This window comes from Herpailurus yagouaroundi, unplaced genomic scaffold, assembly GCF_014898765.1.
Source record: "Herpailurus yagouaroundi ecotype Mexico unplaced genomic scaffold, PumYag 192, whole genome shotgun sequence".
In the NCBI taxonomy this organism is placed as follows: Eukaryota; Metazoa; Chordata; class Mammalia; order Carnivora; family Felidae; genus Herpailurus; species Herpailurus yagouaroundi.
In genome coordinates this window covers 17,290,748-17,308,558 of record NW_024412423.1, presented here as the reverse complement: position 1 = coordinate 17,308,558, position 17,811 = coordinate 17,290,748, and the positions used below count along the sequence as shown (strand labels likewise).

Sequence of the window (17,811 nt, the reverse complement as noted above, 5' to 3'; positions counted from 1 at the left end):
TCCCCCACTTGTACTCCGTCTCTTAAAAGTAAGTAGACGTTAAAAAAAACTAAAGAAATGTAATTAATTCTATAACTATGGCCTGTTCAAGTTTAGGTGTACTGACAGTGCGACATCAAACTGAGGCATTAAAAAGGAATCCTGGGAAAATAAGAACACGTTTGAGTCAAGCCCCTCCACCACCCCTTTTTTTCTGGCTTAAATAGGAACAAAACGAGATAAAGCAGCTTGAATCCAACCCAATAGATAGCACAACCACAAGTTTTTAACCTGTATATCTGGCAGCCAAAAAATGATTTGCTCAACTTCCTTCCTCCCTTCCTTCCTTCCTTTGAGAGAGAGAGAGGGGCGCACGTGAGTGAGGGACAGAGAGAGAGAGAGAGAGAAAGACTCCCAGGAGAGGCAGAGAGAGAGGGAGAAATGGGGCTCCCCGGGCGAGCTACTCACCCAACCAGGGGGACTCAAGCTCAGGAACTGCTGGGTCATGACCTGAGCGGAAGTCAGGTACTAAACGGGCTGAGCCACCCAGGTGCCCCTGATTTGCTCAGCTGTCTTAGGGAGGAAAGGAGGGTGGGGGTGGCAAGGAGGTAAGACGAAGCTGCTGACAATTATTGGTGTGGTTTCGTTCTCTATTCTGAGTGTTAGGTTTTGGTTGTATATGGTGACTTTTCTGTGATCCCCAGAAGTCCTGCCTCCCAAAGGAAAAAAGCCATTCTGGAATTCTTACAAATTTCATAGAACAAAGGAGAGAAAGCCAGCTTATCTCCAGCAACATTTGTGTTCTACGAGACAATTACATTGAGCTGTACATTCAACCATACATTCGTACTACTTGAACCTGTTTTTCTGCGAATGTTTATTTAGAAAGATTCTTAAGAACTTTCAAGTGTCTGTGTCTGCGGCAGTTTCTTTAGGTGAAAAACATGCAAACGGTCACTATGAAAACCAAGATGCAGGCAACAAGGAGCAAAATCAGACCTATACGACAATATTTCGAATGCTTTTCTTGTTCCTCTTCCTTTTTCAGTAAGGTATCAAAACCGGGCGTGTACATGTCTCCCAACCAAAACCGTAGGTCATTAGGATTTTCCTAAAAAAAAAAAAAAAAAAATTACACAGGAGACTAGGATCAATCAGTGATCAGTCAGCGTTACAGACCACTTGATACTATAGAACAAGATACTCTCAGAGGTTTGAAGGCCAATAGTCCTGTTGCCCTGGGTGAAGCTTAAGGGTCATGGTTGCAGTAAGAGAGGCTAGGCTTCCCTGAATAGCATCATTATTTCTCATCATCAGTGGCTAGCGGCCGGCCGGCCTGCTCACCCTCTCTGCCTCTCTAGCCTCAGGGGTCGATGACTTACCTCTAGGCTTGCGCTGCCAGGAGAGGAATGGCTCACGTCTAGGGAGGTGGGTGGATACTGGTGATGGCAATACCATTCTTCGACCACATTGCTACTAGTTTCAATGTCCTGCTCTTAGAAAAGCTAAAATATTAAAATAAAATTTGGATGAACTGTGCAGAAGGATAGATGATCTTGAAATCCTTGTCGAAATCCTCTCTTACATTCTGCTTGTAGTTTGCCCTGGTAACTCAATATGGGGTTTTGTTTCTCCTTTCTTACTGATAAAACTCTTAGTATTTTAGAAAAATGGGACTGACCAAAGGCACTTGGAATTTTCTAGACTGTAAGAGGTGGAAAAATTTCAGAACATACGTTAGGGGCTCTTTCTGCTAGTTATGAGCTCTGGATAAGGATGGCGATGAAGAAGTTGAATTCATGAGGTATAGAAAGAAATTCTAAGGAGAACAAACGTCATGACTTCCAGAAACATCTCTTTAAAAACTTAGTGCTTGGGGCACCTGGGTGGCTCAGTCAGTTGAATGTCTGACTCTTGATTTCAGCTCAGGTCATGATGCCAAGGTCTTGGGATTGAGCCCTACATTGGGTCTGCACTGAGCATGGAGCCTTCTTGGGATTCTCTTTCTCTCTCTTCCTCTGCCCTTCACCCATGCCCCACCCCTCTCATATTAAAAAAAAAAAAGTGCTGAAAAATAGTATCATGAGGTCTGTAAAAGCTCTGAGGTAACTGTATATGTGGAGGATGGTTAGGGAGGGGACTGACTCTGGTTTTAGTGAAGCAATACATCTATCATATTTACATTTGATCCTCCTAAACATAACTCATGGAATTTTCCAACAGAAACATTATTCCTCATTGCCAATGATGTTCAATCTCCTCAGCCGTACATTCGAACTTTTCTGTTTAGTGGTTTTGAGAGCTATTCTATTACTTACACTACAGTGCCAGCAACACTGGACTATTTGCTGTTCTTACAAACTCTCTCACTTTCTTTTTTTGTGCCTTTTTATCTTGCTACTCCTGACAGAAGAGCTTCCCCACTCATGCAAACTCTCCATATCTTTTGGAATTCTACTCATTCTTCAAGTCCAGCATAAATTGACTTTCTCATGAAGCCTTTTTATAATCCAGTGTGGTTTTGTCCTCGTTTGAATCTGCATAGCACTTTCTACTATTATTACAAACACTATTCTCTTCCTCTATCTTGTTTTATAATTATGGTTTGTTACTTTGATCAGTTAGATTAACTATTTGACAACAGGGACAGGAATACTCATCTTTATAGTCCCTTTGCCATTCATGTGAACAACATGGAGTGGAGAAGAAGCTCTAGCATACAGTCAAGAAATGCTTGCAAAATAAAACAATACATTTTTTCCTAATTGTAGAAAGTGACTTCTTAAGCAGCCCAGTTATCCATCGATAGATGAATGAATAAAGGTATGGTGTATATATATATATATATATATATATATATATATATATACACACACATACATACACACACACACACACACACACACACACACAATGGGATGGTATTCAGCCATAGAAAAGAATGTAACCTGTCATTTGCAAAAACATGGATGGATGGATGGAGCTAGACAGTATTATGCTAAGGGAAGTATGTCAGTCAGAGAAAGACAAATACCATATGATTCTACTCATGTGGTATTTAAGAAACAAAACAAACAAGGAAAGGAACAAGAGAGAGGAGAGAGAGAGAGAGAGACACAGAGAGAGAGAAAGAGAAACCAAGAAACAGACTCTTAAGTATAGAGAACAAACCGATGGTCACCAGAGGGGAGAGGAGAGGGGGATGGGGTTGGGTGAGATAAGTGATGGGGATTAAGGAGTGCAATTTTCATCATGAGCACTGGGTGATGTATGGAACTGTTGAATCACTATATCGTACAACTGAAACCAATATAACACTGTATTTTAACTACACTGGAATTAAAATAAAAACTTAATAAAAAAAAGAAAAAGAAAAAAAGAAAGTGACTTCTTAGAGGTCCTGATCGTCAGACTCCTGATAAAAACAAAACAAAACAAAACAAAACAAAACAAAACAAAACAAAACACAAGATTACTGTTGCTAGGGGGGAGTGTCTGTTATGGAAACTTCCCTGGAAAAAAAGGCTAGATTAAGTAGATACATCAAATCTATTAGGAGATTAAAAAACCTCAAAGTCTCTGGACAAAAAGATATTTCAAGAGTGCACATAGGAGATTTTTAAGTGTAAGATTTTAAGGGGACACAATGCTATCCCCTTTTCAACAGAAAGAAATCTTCAGGTGCTTAAGTTACGGGGCTCAGAGCAGATACACCTTGTTACGTGAAGGGTATATGGAAAATGTCAGGCCTCCCTGACCCTAGGGCAAACCGAGGCTGAGGAGGAATCTAGTAAAAAATACAGGGCCACCTTCCCTGATGTTCAGGTATGTCTAGATCTTCTATACATGTGACAGAGGACACGACCAGTGGGGTTGGGGTGGGAGTGCGGGTGGGCGGTGGGGAAAGAAAAACTAAAGTTGGGTTTAGGCTGGGTGAATGAGTTCATTGCATACTTTTCCTGTGTTGAAATGTTTTTGTTTTGTTTTGTTACTGAGACACAGGAAAATGTCCAAAATGTAAATCTGCAATCTTAAATCATTGAGTGGGCTTGGAATAAGATGACCTTTGATGAGAACTGCCTTGCACAGTGCCTAAGACAGAGAATTTAATAAATATTTTTGAATAAATGCAGAATAGGGAATTCTTAAGTATTCATGAAATAAATGGTCATAAAACTAGGGGAAAACATACATAATCTGCAAATTAACTTTGAAAAACCTTTTACCTTCTAGGTAAACCTTTCTGTATCACATCATTTCCTCCTCTCTACACTATACAGATGCCAGAAATTGCTGACACTGTAAAACTCAGAACAAATCAATAAACATGTACTGACTAGGACAGAGAAAAGGATGCCACATGCCACAATGATCTGACATCTGGACATTTGGGTCTAGTGAAGAGGGGTGGTCACCTAAACACCCATTAAAAATTTTTTTTTTAATGTTCATTTATTTTTGAGAGAGAGAGAGACTGACAGAGCATGAGTAGGGGAGGGACAGAGAGAAATGGAGACACAGATCTGAAGCAGGCTCCCGGCTCTGAGCTGTCAGCAGAGAGCCCGATGCGGGGCTCAAACTCATGAACTGTGAGATCATGACCTGAGCAGAAGTCGGATGCTTAACCGACTGAGCCACCCAGGCACCCTTATATCCTTTTTTAAAAAACGAAACTTCAACTGATCTTCTTCAGCAACTGAAGAAGGTGATTCTTTGCTTTGAGTACCTTCAGGTGTCCAGAAAGGTTTGTGTGCAGGGAATGCCTGTCATATTCTTCAACGGTCCATGAGGGGTTCTTTTTTCTTTCTTCCATAGCTTCCTCCAAACTTATGTCACCGTACAGTGGGTTATTCTTCAGAACAGAGGACAGGGATGGTGGGGGATGATCCGTAGCAACAGCACGCTGTGCACTGGGTCCTCTCATTCGCTGAGCAGTGATAGTCTTCTTCTCTCTCTGTTAGGAGGCACAGAGACAAGTCTCCTCTTACCAATGGGCCACTCATTGATGGCGGAGGATGAAACGTGAAATAACCGCCCCTGAAAATTTGCTGATTCTGCCTGGAACCCCAACAGATTAGGACAATGAACGAGGAAACGATTCTAGGATCTGGTCTGACCTAGAATCCTGTCCTTAACTGAGTTTTTTCTTTGCATGTGATCTTGCTCATCTTCAGTAATCATTCATTAAAATGCTATTTCATCACTATAGAGAAAGAACGCTGTCCTTTAATTCCAATCGCAGAATTCTGAACAAAGCCAATTTCTTTTCCAGCTCACTTGCACTGAGATTTAATAACATTTTACTTCTTTCTATTTGTGCATTCCACGACCGATAAAAATAATATTTAGCAATGCTGGATTAATCCAGCAAAGTGAAGATTACAAACATTTTATAGATGTGCCTTGGCTTTTACAAAAACTCTCTTGGGATTCCTATTTCAGGCAGTTTGGAGGACAGAACAGCATCATATTCCTTTACATGTGTACAGACCAGGTGGCTATTAGATGGCTCTAATATTGATTTTCAGATTTTTAAAATCTTTTTTAATTGAAACAAAATATACAATAGAAAATCGCACATATCATAAATGTATAGCTCGATAAATTTTCACAAACCAAATAAACCCAAGGCGCTACCAAGAAACAGAGCACCTACCAGCACACCTCACTCTGCCTTGCCCTTCCCCTGCCCAAGGACAACCAGTGTCCCAGGTTTAACAGTGGAGGCCAGTTGTGTTTTTGTGTCTGATCTGGCCTTCAGGTTTGTATTTTGCTTTTTTTTTCTTTCTTTCTTCTTATGGCTACAAAAGTATCATGGAGGTAGAAAATATTTCCATTAAAATTTGTTCATTGGTTAAATAAAGTTGAGAAGAAACAAAAGCTTATAGAGTAATGCCTCAGTTATCATGGGGCTTCAAGGGAGAGGAAATTCACATAAGTTAATTTTCAGAAAACTTAGGGTTAACCCTTAAAAGCTAGCGATACATTTCACTAATTTACAGCAATTTTTTAATGCATATGTTTCACATATTTCAGACTTCCTAAACGGGTTCAATAGCAATTGATATTCTTCTTAGTCATCTTTATTATCACCATTATACTGATTCCTCAGCATATATTGGGGTATATAGGTCACATTGAATATGTATTTATGTAAGCTAAATTGTAAACTAGTTTTACATACAGTTTCCTTCTGAAATGGCTGATAAGCCAAAAAAAAAAAAAATCATCTAGGTAAAACCATTCACATTCTCTTCAGCCTTACATTTCCCTAATTTTCTTAACCCATAGATTTTTGACATGCTTAGCGGTCAACTTGGAGATCTTCTCTGAATTTATTATGTTGTTGGTCTGAAAATCAGTTTATATTCTACAATACTGAAATTTGCAATGAAATAATACATCATCTTGACTTAGCATTTGTCTTTAAGATGGATGACCTCATAAAACATGTTTCTGAATTTGATATGAAAACAATTTGATATGAAATTAGATCATTTCAGCTTCGCATAATTCTGACTCAAGGCTTTTTTGTTGTTTTCGAGGATAGATATCTTTGATCATCTTTGAGAGGGATAATTCTTTGGACACTGACAAATTTGCTTTGTCAGTTCTCTTGCCTACTAGACTATTCTTTGAGCTTCTTAAATAAGAAAGCTCTGTAAATGAGGAAAATACAGTTTGGGGGGCCAGGAAAAAATAACAGACTCTATTACAGTGTATAAAGACCCTGAAAAACTAACAGGCACAAGATAAAAATTAATCAGACCTATAGTGTAAAAAGAACATGCAAACCCTTAATTCTAAACCATATTCTTGGAAGTCTGGGGTTTATCTTAATACATGGTGCCATTTATTTTTCTGTTGCATGACAATTTCATGTCTGAAGGCATGTGAAGGGAAAACTAATAGAATATTTTTACTAAGATATATAATAGAATATTCTTTACTAAGAATATGATAGCAATATAAAAAATACTAATGATGGTTGAGGTTCATTCACATTTTGATAATTTTTCTCAAATAACCTAAGGGAAAAAAAAGCATGTATTTGATTCTAACTCTCGACCCCACTAGATTATATTTACCAAAGGAAAATTCAACAGTAATTCTATTATTTTAGCCATATGGACTCTACAATAACTTGTATTTTAAAATATTCAAGGAAAGTAACATTTCAAAGCTTACCTGGACTTTTCCGTATCACCATTACTTTGTCCATTTATCTTTTATACACTTAAATCATTATTTACAACATTTATATATAAGTAAACTATCAATCAGTAAAATTAGTGAAATAGAGTGCACGTTGAGACAAACAAAAACTGAGAGTATACAATTAATAGACCAATAAAGAAAGAGCCTCTAAAAAAACTGTATTCCGGAAAGAAGAAACTTGATAATAAAAGGAAAAATTAAGAAGAAATGCCGAACAAAACAAAACAAAACAAAACAAAACAAAAAGGAATACGGAAAAAATATTGATAAGTCTATCTATATATCTCTCTCTCTCTATCTAAGTAAGTATTGATTTTATGGTAAAACAGAGATAATAATCACCAATTTGGGAATTTAAACCATTTTTAATTTATTTTAATTTTTTTTTTTTATTTTAGAAAGAGAGCAATAGCATGAGTGGGGGAAAGGGGTAGAGGGAATGGAAGAGAGAGATGGAGAGAGGGGGAGAGAGAGAGTCTTAAGTAGGTTCCACACTCAGTGCAGAGCCCAGTGCAGGCCTTGATCCCAAAACTCTGGGATCATGATCTGAGCTGAAATCAAGAGCAGGATGTTCAACCAACCGACCCACCCAGGCACCCCTAATTTGTGAGTTTTTGAATAAGGGATAACTAAGTCACTTGACAGTAAAATTTAACACAAATATTTTTTATTAGAACATTTTAAGAAATCAGGTTAGTGAGAGGATAGAAATATTAGTAAAAAATAGAGAAAGAATCCATAGTTTCTAAATCAGTACAGCAACAGAAAAAAAGATAAAGGAAACTTGATAATAAGACAATAAAATTGAAACCAAGAATGAGGGAACTTCAGCAAAACAGAACAATTTTAGAAATAATCATGTTAAATGTAAATAGACTAAATTCTTGACTTAAAGACAGAGATTGTCAGGTCAGATTTTTAAAATTAAATGAAATTATGTAATATTTATAAGAGGAGTACCTAAAATATAAGGACTCAAAAATGAGAGTGAAAGAATGTGAAAAGATATGCTGGCAAATGAAGAAGAATGGGAGCTAGGTACTGTGGTGACTGGTTAAATGCCTATGAATTTTATCCTCTTCTCCTAAGCATAAAGGATGGATGACTGTCTTTCCCAGTCTGGCTTGAAGTTAAATTGGGGCCAGCTAAACCACCTCGAAGCCTGGCCCCTGAAATCTTCCACAAGATTTTTGGCTCATTTTCCATTTTTGTGTCACTGTTAAGTAAGGGTTCTGTGATGGCAGAACTACAGGATGAAGGAACTTGAGGCCATGGGTTATTGCTTAAAAAAGAGCTGCCTCTAAAATCCACCTGCCCTTTTTTAGGCTTCTCGTGAGCATGAACTTTCTTTTTAGTTACTGGTATTTTGTGGGGTTACGTGTTAGCACAGCCTAGTCTATCCTCCCTAATAAAGTAGTAGATCTTGAAATTCCACAAACATGTGGCATGGACTTGCAGCCAAAAAGTGGAAAGGGATGAGAGAAACATCAGAAGCTGGAATGATGGTTATTCATGTCCTATAGGAAAAAATTTTTTTTGCATAAATGTCATTTGTTGTAATTTGGAATCTAATCACCTGTAGCTCTAGGAGAGATACTTGTGAAATAATCAGAGAATTCATGTACGTATAATGACATTACAATAATCATAGCATTAATGTGCTACAAGGAAGAGATGAGATTAGAGACAGCTGCACAGTTGGAAAGAAGAAAGAAAGTAGAAAGGAATCTAGGCATCTAGAAATGTGATGCCTTCTATTGTTGAAAGTCTGTTTGTAGATCTCAATACTAAAACACAGAATTATTTTTTTTAAAAAAGCATTGAGCAAAAAATACCTATTGAAATTTCTCAACTGAATAAAATGACTCAAGATAAAGATCATGCTAGGCTGTGCTTTCATAACTGTTATCCCTGAGAGCCTCTATGCGGTTGTCACTGACTCTAAAAATACAGAAATGGAGGCAGAAAAGCAAGGCATTACAGCCTATTTGAGAGCTATGTCTGCAAAGAACGTAGGTGTGTTTACTGACATATAAAAGTGACTGCAAGTAGTCAGTTATGTTAGGTAAGATACATTAATAAATAGCTTCCTAAATTCTGTAAAGAATGTATTACCAAAGAAATCACAAGCCTACACCTAAAAGCTTTTAAATGTTTAAAATTAAAACAAAACAAAAGAAAACAATGACCATAATCCTAGATTTCTAAATGTCCTTGAGTAGGAATAAACTTTGAAGTCTATCCTTGAAGCAGGGTCTACTTCTGATGTGGCAAAAGAGAAAAGTGAACAAGGAGATGTTTCCTAAAGAGTGTAATCAAGGACTATAGAGAACAATGCATCAGAAATCCTTCTAAAAAGCAGAATCATGTCCTAATCAATCTTCCATATCCTCACAGAAGGAGGCCATGCAAACTACTCCCATGGGATCTCAGAATTACTTTGGAATAGTGACGGCTGTGTCTTTAATTTTTCCCATTCAGAAAGGGAGAGTTTATATATATATGTGTGTTATTTATATATTGTGTAGATATACAATATATGTTACGTAAATATGTTTAACATATAAGTGTATTTATATATGTATATGCACTATATATATATACTGTGTATATATATATATATACACACACACACTATACATACATATATATATATATACACACACACACACACACACACACACACATATATATATATATATAGTATGTAAATATATTTGACAGAATGATAAACTGTGGCAAAGCCTAACTAGCAAATCCATTTCTTCTTAAGGGCATACAACGGCCCTTGTATGTGTATATATATATATATATATATACACACACACACACTATACATACATATATATATATACACACACACACACACACACACATATATATATATATATATAGTATGTAAATATATTTGACAGAATGATAAACTGTGGCAAAGCCTAACTAGCAAATCCATTTCTTCTTAAGGGCATACAACGGCAAGGACATATGAATAACAACACATGGTTGACTCCTAAAATCCCTTGAAAGATTCCTGGGTTACTCTCTTTCCAATGTTCAGACCTATGGAGATTCTGATATAGTAAACCCTCAACAAGGAACAGTCTGGATTCCACTTGGAAGCCAGGCCTTTAGGACATCTACATCACCCACATCAGATGTTGTGAGAGATACATTTTATTGTGTTAACTCACTAAAATTTGTTTCCATAACATAACTTCACCTGACTAACCACTAAGAAAATATATATTTAGCAGACAAAATAGGTATTAAAATAAAAGACTTTGTTAGTTACAGAGAATTGCTAGAAAGTGAATAAAGACAGATATCATCAGTAAAATATAACAATTCTAAACTTGTATGTATCTAATAAAATAGTATCAAAGTTTATAAAGCAAAACTTGACATAATTACAAGGAGAAATTTATGCAGAGAATTTTTATCAAGCAGACAAAACAATTACTAAAGATAAAGGATTTGAGCAATAAAACCGAGTTTGATCAAGTCACATATACTGACATCTTCATTAAACAACTGAATACATTAATTTTAAAATATACACTGGATATTTACAAAAGTTGATAATGTACTAGACTTTAAAACAAATTTCAAAGACTCAGTATTATATGGATTGTGCTGTTTGAACACAGTCAACTTAGTTAGAAATTTGTATATTTATATCAAAAAGTTAAAGTGCCACGTTTTGTAGAAAACTAAAACACACACTTCAAAGAAATAATGGAAATTAAAAATTTAGAATAGAATTAAAATGGAAAATGTTACATTTGTAAAATTGTTGGGTGGAGTTGAAATGGTATTTTGAGGGAGTATTACAAAAATATTTTCTTGCATTATAAAGGCAGAATGAGAAAATGAGGTAATAAGAAACAATAAAGATAGAAGTAGATATATTACATTGTATGTTAACTGCAATTTAAACAAGTAAAAAAGATAGTAGAAATCAGTAAATATTACAAATTAAAAAACAAATAATTAGAGAGGATGAACAATGTTGAAAACTATTTCTTTGGAGAGGCTAAACAGATTAAAATATCTCTGGCAATACAGCTCAGGAAAAATAAAAAGACACAAATCCAGTGTTAGAAATGTAAAAGAAGCAATGAAAGAGACGTAGCAGAGATTAATAAATGTAATAGGAGAATAATATGAGCAACTTAAAAACTTTATATGTAACTGAGCAGTTTCCATCATAATATAACTTATCAAACTTAATTAAGAAAAAAAATAGGGGGGCTTGGGTGGCTCAGTCTGTTAAGCATCTGACTTAAGCTCATGTCATGATCTCATGGTTCATGAGTTTGAACCCCGTGTTGGACTCTGTGCTGACAGCCCAGAGCCTGGAGCCTGCTTTGGATTCTGTGTCTCCCTCTCTCTCTGTCCCTACCCCGCTTGCACTCTGTCTCTTTCTCTGTCTTTCAAAAATAAATAAACATTGAAAAAATTTTAAGCAAAGAAAAAATAGAAAATGATAATAAACCTGTGATAATTTGATTAATTGAATCAATAACTTAACATCTATCCCAAACTGAAAATTATCAGGCCAAGAGAATATTGCAGTCAAATTCTACTGGATATCCCTGAAACAGATCATTTATATTTTGTCAAACACTTCTAGAAAATAAGAAAACAAGGAATACTCCCCAATTCACTTTATGAAAGCTTGGTATAAACTCCAGACAAAGGCAGTAAGTAAAAGAAAAGGTAATTTAATTATAGGACAATTTCTCTTATAAGCACAATGCAAAAGCCATGAATAAGCTATTGCTAAAAAGAATCCTACAATACATATAAATTATACATACCAGAATAAGATTTATATCAGGAAATAATTTTTACCTGGAGGGTGATTTAAAATTAGAAGATGAATGTAACTCATCACATTAACAGGAAAAAAAATGCAGAATTTTACAACAGATTCTGAAAGAGATTTTGAAAACATTCAAACGCATTTAAAGCAAACTTTCCTAACCACCTGGGAATAGTAGGTGATCTTTAAAAATTAATTAAGAGAATCTACATAAAACTTCCAGGGCATAGTTTACCAAATGGCTACAATATTGGAAACATTTGTTTTAGTTTCAGAATTAATACGAGGATGTCAGTAATCACAAACATTCACATATTATTTCAGTGGAAGCCCTAAGCAATACAATAAGAACAGAAAAATAAATAAAAGGAATAGGGTTTTAAATAAAACAAAATAGCGTATAGCATGATTAGCTGTAGGGATGTTTACAGTCAAAATAAAAGATTTAACACTATTTCTGGATTTAAGATTAATATATAACAATTACATAATCTATAAAAATCAATGGCATGCATGAGTAACACTTTATTATGAAACATGATTTAAAAGGTTCTAGTCTAAAAGCAATGGTGCTATAAATATTTAGATATACACCTAACAAACTTTATGAAAACTTCTATGTGGAGAATTATAAGATATCATTGAAGGGCCATATGAAGAACTGAATAAATAAATAAAAAGATATACCATGTTTATGGATTGGGAGAATCAAGATTATAAAGATTTCCATTTTTCCCCAATTTAATCTGTACATACAATGAAGTCCCTTTCATAATCATAAATGCCTTGCAAACAAGGCATTTTGTTTATCTATTACTTGTGGGTATACAAACAAAATCAGCTCCCCAGTGACCCCAGTAATTCTGTTTCCCAAATTGCTAGAATAAGTTTTCACCAACCCCTCAAAATTTTCAGGATAAAATTTAAAATCTCAGACAACAATTACCAAACCTTTGTTGTCTGACACAGGCCTTTCTTGAAACTTGTTTCCTGCCTTCTCCTCCACCTAACCTCCCACACATGCTATTGTAATACTCAGGGCGTCCTTAATAAAAGCTTTAGTGCAAGAGGCATTTGGGTCTGATCTGAGAGCAGTATGATGAGACAGCTTAGGTGTTGTTTCTGGCAGCACACCATCCAAGGCTAAATTCCAGACCCCACTGGAGATTTTGTGAGCTGCATAAATTTAGCATAACTTGATAAATCATGTTCTGATATTTGCAAGTAAATCCCTGAACAACTGAGCGGTGCCTGTCAATCTACTTCCTAGATAATAATTTAAGAGCCTCAAAGGCTCTTCCCCAAATATATGCTTAAAAATGGGAGTCTAATGCATATGCAGGGCATTCTTTTCAGAACGCTAATTGGAGGACTAGGAATAGAGACATTTTTAGAGAAGGCAAAACAGATTTCAGGGACCTGTCCAGAGACAGATCATCAAGAAGTACAATTATAGTATGCAAACAAGCAAAACAAAACAAAACAAAACAAAACAAAAAACTGAGATAGAAGAGACATTAGAAGATAGGGGAAAAGATAGCTCTTAAGACTGTAACAAAAAGTGGGGAAAATGACTAGGAAATAAACCCAGGAAATGACACTGCCTAGAAATCAAGGGAAGAGCAACCTCTTATCCTTGGTCTTTTGCTCCAGCTCACAAGTTTAGCATGGAATGCTCTTGGGTTCTGAAAAAGATGTGATGGAAGCCAGGAAAAGATAAAACAAAGAGATTAGTCTGAAATGACTCTGAAGTCTGACTGCTAATCAAAAAAGGGGGGGCACTACATTATCTGAAACCAAACATATTTTAGCATTTAAACTAAGGAAAAAAATCACCCTTTTCCTTTCATTACCTCGTTCTATAAAGCGATTGGCAGAAATATTTAGAATACAATTCCACATGCCTTCATCAGATACATGCCCCGAATTATTTTAACAACCAGAAACATTAGATTTTGGCGAACATTTGTTCATTGCACTGAGATGAAATTTATTGTGAAGCTTCTTTGCTTCTCTACTGAAAGAATTTAAGAAGGAGTAAATATAGTGGAATCAAGCAATATATGCTCATACTCTCTCCCTGCAAACATGGATGACCTGTGTATTTGCCTGGCATGGAATTCACAGCGTCCTGGACTATAGGCATGCGTGAGAATGAGTGCTTGCTTTTCTATATGCCCACAATTGCTTTCATGTGTAATTATGGCCTAAAGAATTTCCCCTGAAAATGTTATGTGAATTTTTATAGAAAAGATTTGAGATGGATAAGAATATGCTGCATATAGTTATGAATTCAACTTCACATTCGGGATTATGAGATCTGTGTTTTAACTGCTGAATTACCACTAATTTTGAAGGCAATTGTTGCTAGGTTAAGTCCTTTGACATTTTGTGATGTAGTCTGAATCCCAAACACCATGCACCTGGGTGGTGTGAGACCCAGCAGTAAGCTGACACAACTCTGAAGCCTATGTAGATTTCGTGTGAGTAAAAAACCTACTGCTTGAGTTATGGATTCACAGATGTATTGACCAAATTCCCTAACACCACCGTCTACACACAAGCACATACACCCCTCCATCCACACTATAAATAAAAAAATGCAAGTAGTATTATCTACTGTTTTGCAATGTCTAATGAAAGGATAATTTCAACACACACAACAGACTGCTGTCTAACAACAACAACAACACACATTTCTTAAACTTTTATGGGAAATATTTCCTCTCAATTGTTTTACCTCATGTTATTTTACTTGTTCTCATTTTAAAACAAATATGTAAAATTAATATTATTCTAGTTTTTCAAGTGAAAATATTGAGGCATGAACCAAGTAAGAGCCACAATAGATGTCTCTTAAAGTGGCTTACTGTGGATGTGAGACAAGAAACCAGGTTTCCACCCTCTTTATTCGATGCTCTTCCTGTTGGTTTAATGCATCCCCAGCAGACTGAGGGTTTTTAATTAAGAACTTCTGACAGGGCCACCTTATGCACCCTTAATGCCTCAAATGCACCTGATACACTTTGTGCCTTCTTCCAGGTATCTCTACAGCTACTTAAAACTTTAGTAAGTCCTTTATTTTAGGTATTTATTTTATCCCACAAATATATCACTCCTGGATTTTTAAAAATACAGCTAATGAGAGAAGAACTACTTATTCACATGTTGCAAATTAAAGTAGTAAATACAAATAATTGTTAGTCCTAATTTGTGTCATGGCTACCCAGCTAACTGAATTTGTAAGATTTATTTCCCCTCACCCCATTATTTCAATAGTAAATTAGCCTTTATTCTGTCAATTTAACGTTATTTTAGGGTAAAAGGATAATTAAATCGAGTTCATGTGCAGCTTAAAATTACCAATAACAGGGGTGCCTTGGCGGCTCTGTTGGTTAGGTGTCTGCCTCTTGGTTTCTGCTCCGGTCATGATCTCACAGTTTGTGAGTTCGAGCCCCACATCAGGCTCCACGCTGACAGTGCAGAGCCTGCTTTCCTCTCTCTTCCTCTCTCTCTGCCCCTCCCCTGCTCACTCTCTCTGTCTCTCTCTCAAGAATAAATAAACTTAAAGAAACAATTAAAAAATTACCAATAACATATCTAAAGACATTCATAGCAGATTTTTACCTCCTTGTTTTTTTGTTAAATAACCGCTTCAACTCATCAGAGCCTACCTATTGAAAAAGATGCCCCTTAAAAATTGTATGCATTTCATTCAGGTTTAGGAACAACATTCAACAGAGCTTTAAACTGTGAAGATTCCCGTGAAGGAAATAGGTCAACTACAGTACCAAACAAAAGATGTTAGATTGATACGTTCCAACCTCAAAGGAATTTATTGGATATGTTTTCTTCTACTAAACTTCATAGCATAGGAGGGCCAAGGTTTTCTGAACTGATTCTTGAGTCATTTTATTCCGTGGCATAAACAACGAGGAGGAATTTATTGTGTTTAACTTAAAACACGAAAACAATAACCAAAAAGGTGTGTATGGGTGGGGGGAAGAGTTTTGGGGATTCCAAAAGGGAAGGATGCAAAATTTTTTAAAAAGTCAGTTGTCATAACAGGCTGCCTTATGATGGAAATAAATTAAAACCCTTATAGGTGGAGGAAACACTTACATAATCATTTGAGTGTACTTGATTTTGAATGATCTCATGATAAAGGTCCCGAGGAGCCCACAAACACACCACAAAGGAGTCACTTTACACCAGGACTCATGAGTAGCAACTGTTTCTTAAAAGAAAACAAATTTCTGTTCAGGGAATTTGAACCACTCCAAAGGACTTAATGACTTGCAGGGGTTTGTAGGTCAGTCACATCTGTTATGAAATGAAATGCTTCTTCCTGTTTCTAAATTGACTAACCCTTAACCCCATTAGCCCTCACGTCTTAAAACAAAGATTATTCCTGTTTCTTGAGCCTTCCAACAGTCAGGGCCTTTATGTTTATTCCAGCACATGGAACTCATCACAGTTTTATTCCTCTCTTTTGGTCAGCAAAAAGAAGGAAGGTGCAAAAGAAGAAAGCGAAAAAATAAAGTGTGCACTGGGTTTGAAGGTCTGATTGTTATGTCTTGTCCACATGGATACCTGCAGAAAACAAGAGTATCTAAAATAAAAGGGAAGAGTTCCCTCTATTTTGTTTTCCTTCAATCATTGGGTTTCCATTGTTATGCTGACTCTTCTCTGCAAGAAATGAAAGGGAGCCAGCCTAAATAAGGCAAGAGCAAGTTCCCCAGTGGTCTCAGAGGCTGTGTTTGAGTCCCTTTTTAAGCTTCTGCTGCTTTGGGCTTAGAATGCACCAGAAGAGAGACGTAGATTTCCCCCCCAGAGTCTTATTTGCAAAAGTAACAAGTGGTTTGAAAAATTCTGAAGGAAAGGAGTAAAATGAAAACTAGGCAATAAAATGAGGACGGGCTGCAAAGCTAGTGCTTGGCGGGAAGTGAATGTTTGCAGGAATTCACATATTTTATAAAGTGATCAGAGAGTTTCCTTACGTTAAGGAAGAGAGAGAGACCTTTTTTATATTGCAAGGGCAGCCACCTTGTGCCGTGTTCCCTACAGCCTTCCCCCCACCCTCCCTGCACAAATAAGGAAATAATAGGTAGTGAGAAAGAACTGATCCTCGCCTGGGGGCTTTATGCTGTCCTGGACTTTACCTGTGAGTACACGAGGTTTTGCCAGTGCTGGGCGGCAGGGTGATTCCCACCTGGAAACCTCACCAGGCTGGCCTGAAGAAGAGCTGAGTTCCTCATGAAAGACTTCACATCGAGCCGCAGGAATTTGTCAGGATGGTTGTTATTTGGCAAGACAGAGAGATCCATGTCTCCCCTCGTCTACGGTGGAAAACAAAGGTAAGTGAGGCTGCTTCTGTCAGACTCGTCCATTATTAATGAGCCTGAGGATGCTCCGGTTGGCATCTGAAACCAGGTCTCTCAGCTACACGGGGGAGCTGTTCTCGAAATGATATGCTGACGCACATAGACAACGCAGCGCCCTGCCTTGCCTTTCACACACAGCACACCAACACACGCACACGCACACACACACACACACACACATGCATGCACACACACACATTTAGGAGGCTTTAAAAGGGACAGATGGGGTTGTACTCATTAAATTACACAAAATGCCAAAATTAGATATATAGTGCTTAATGTCTCTCCATACAGGGTCAGACATAACGGTTTAAGAGGAACTGGTCTTTGGATAAAGGTTGCCAGAATTTCAGTGTCACAGTCCATAACTGGAGCACATGAGATACCACCTGTAAGGAAGAGATT

General features: G+C 36.7%; 1 protein-coding gene across 1 annotated transcript; it reads right to left on the bottom strand.

Moving 5' to 3' along the window:
* Positions 1-905: 905 nt before the first annotated feature.
* Positions 906-17,434, bottom strand: MINAR2 (membrane integral NOTCH2 associated receptor 2). The gene is made up of 3 exons (XM_040444741.1): positions 17,185-17,434; positions 4,706-4,933; positions 906-1,090 (listed from the first exon to the last, which is right to left on the bottom strand). The coding sequence occupies exons 1-3, from the start codon at positions 17,347-17,349 to the stop codon at positions 911-913; spliced, it is 573 nt and encodes a 190-aa protein (XP_040300675.1). The 5' UTR covers positions 17,350-17,434; the 3' UTR covers positions 906-910.
* Positions 17,435-17,811: the final 377 nt, after the last annotated feature.

Bases quoted from the DNA above. Each gene is read 5' to 3' on its own strand.
- MINAR2 (XM_040444741.1), bottom strand. From the start codon at position 17,349: ATGGATCTCTCTGTCTTGCCAAATAACAACCATCCTGACAAATTCCTG. The intron at 4,934-17,184 runs GTAAAGTCCAGG...GCCTCCTAACAG, and splicing joins AAAACCTCGTGTACTCACAG to AGAGAGAAGAAGACTATCAC. The intron at 1,091-4,705 runs GTACTCAAAGCA...TTTTTTTTTTAG, and splicing joins ACCTTTCTGGACACCTGAAG to GAAAATCCTAATGACCTACG.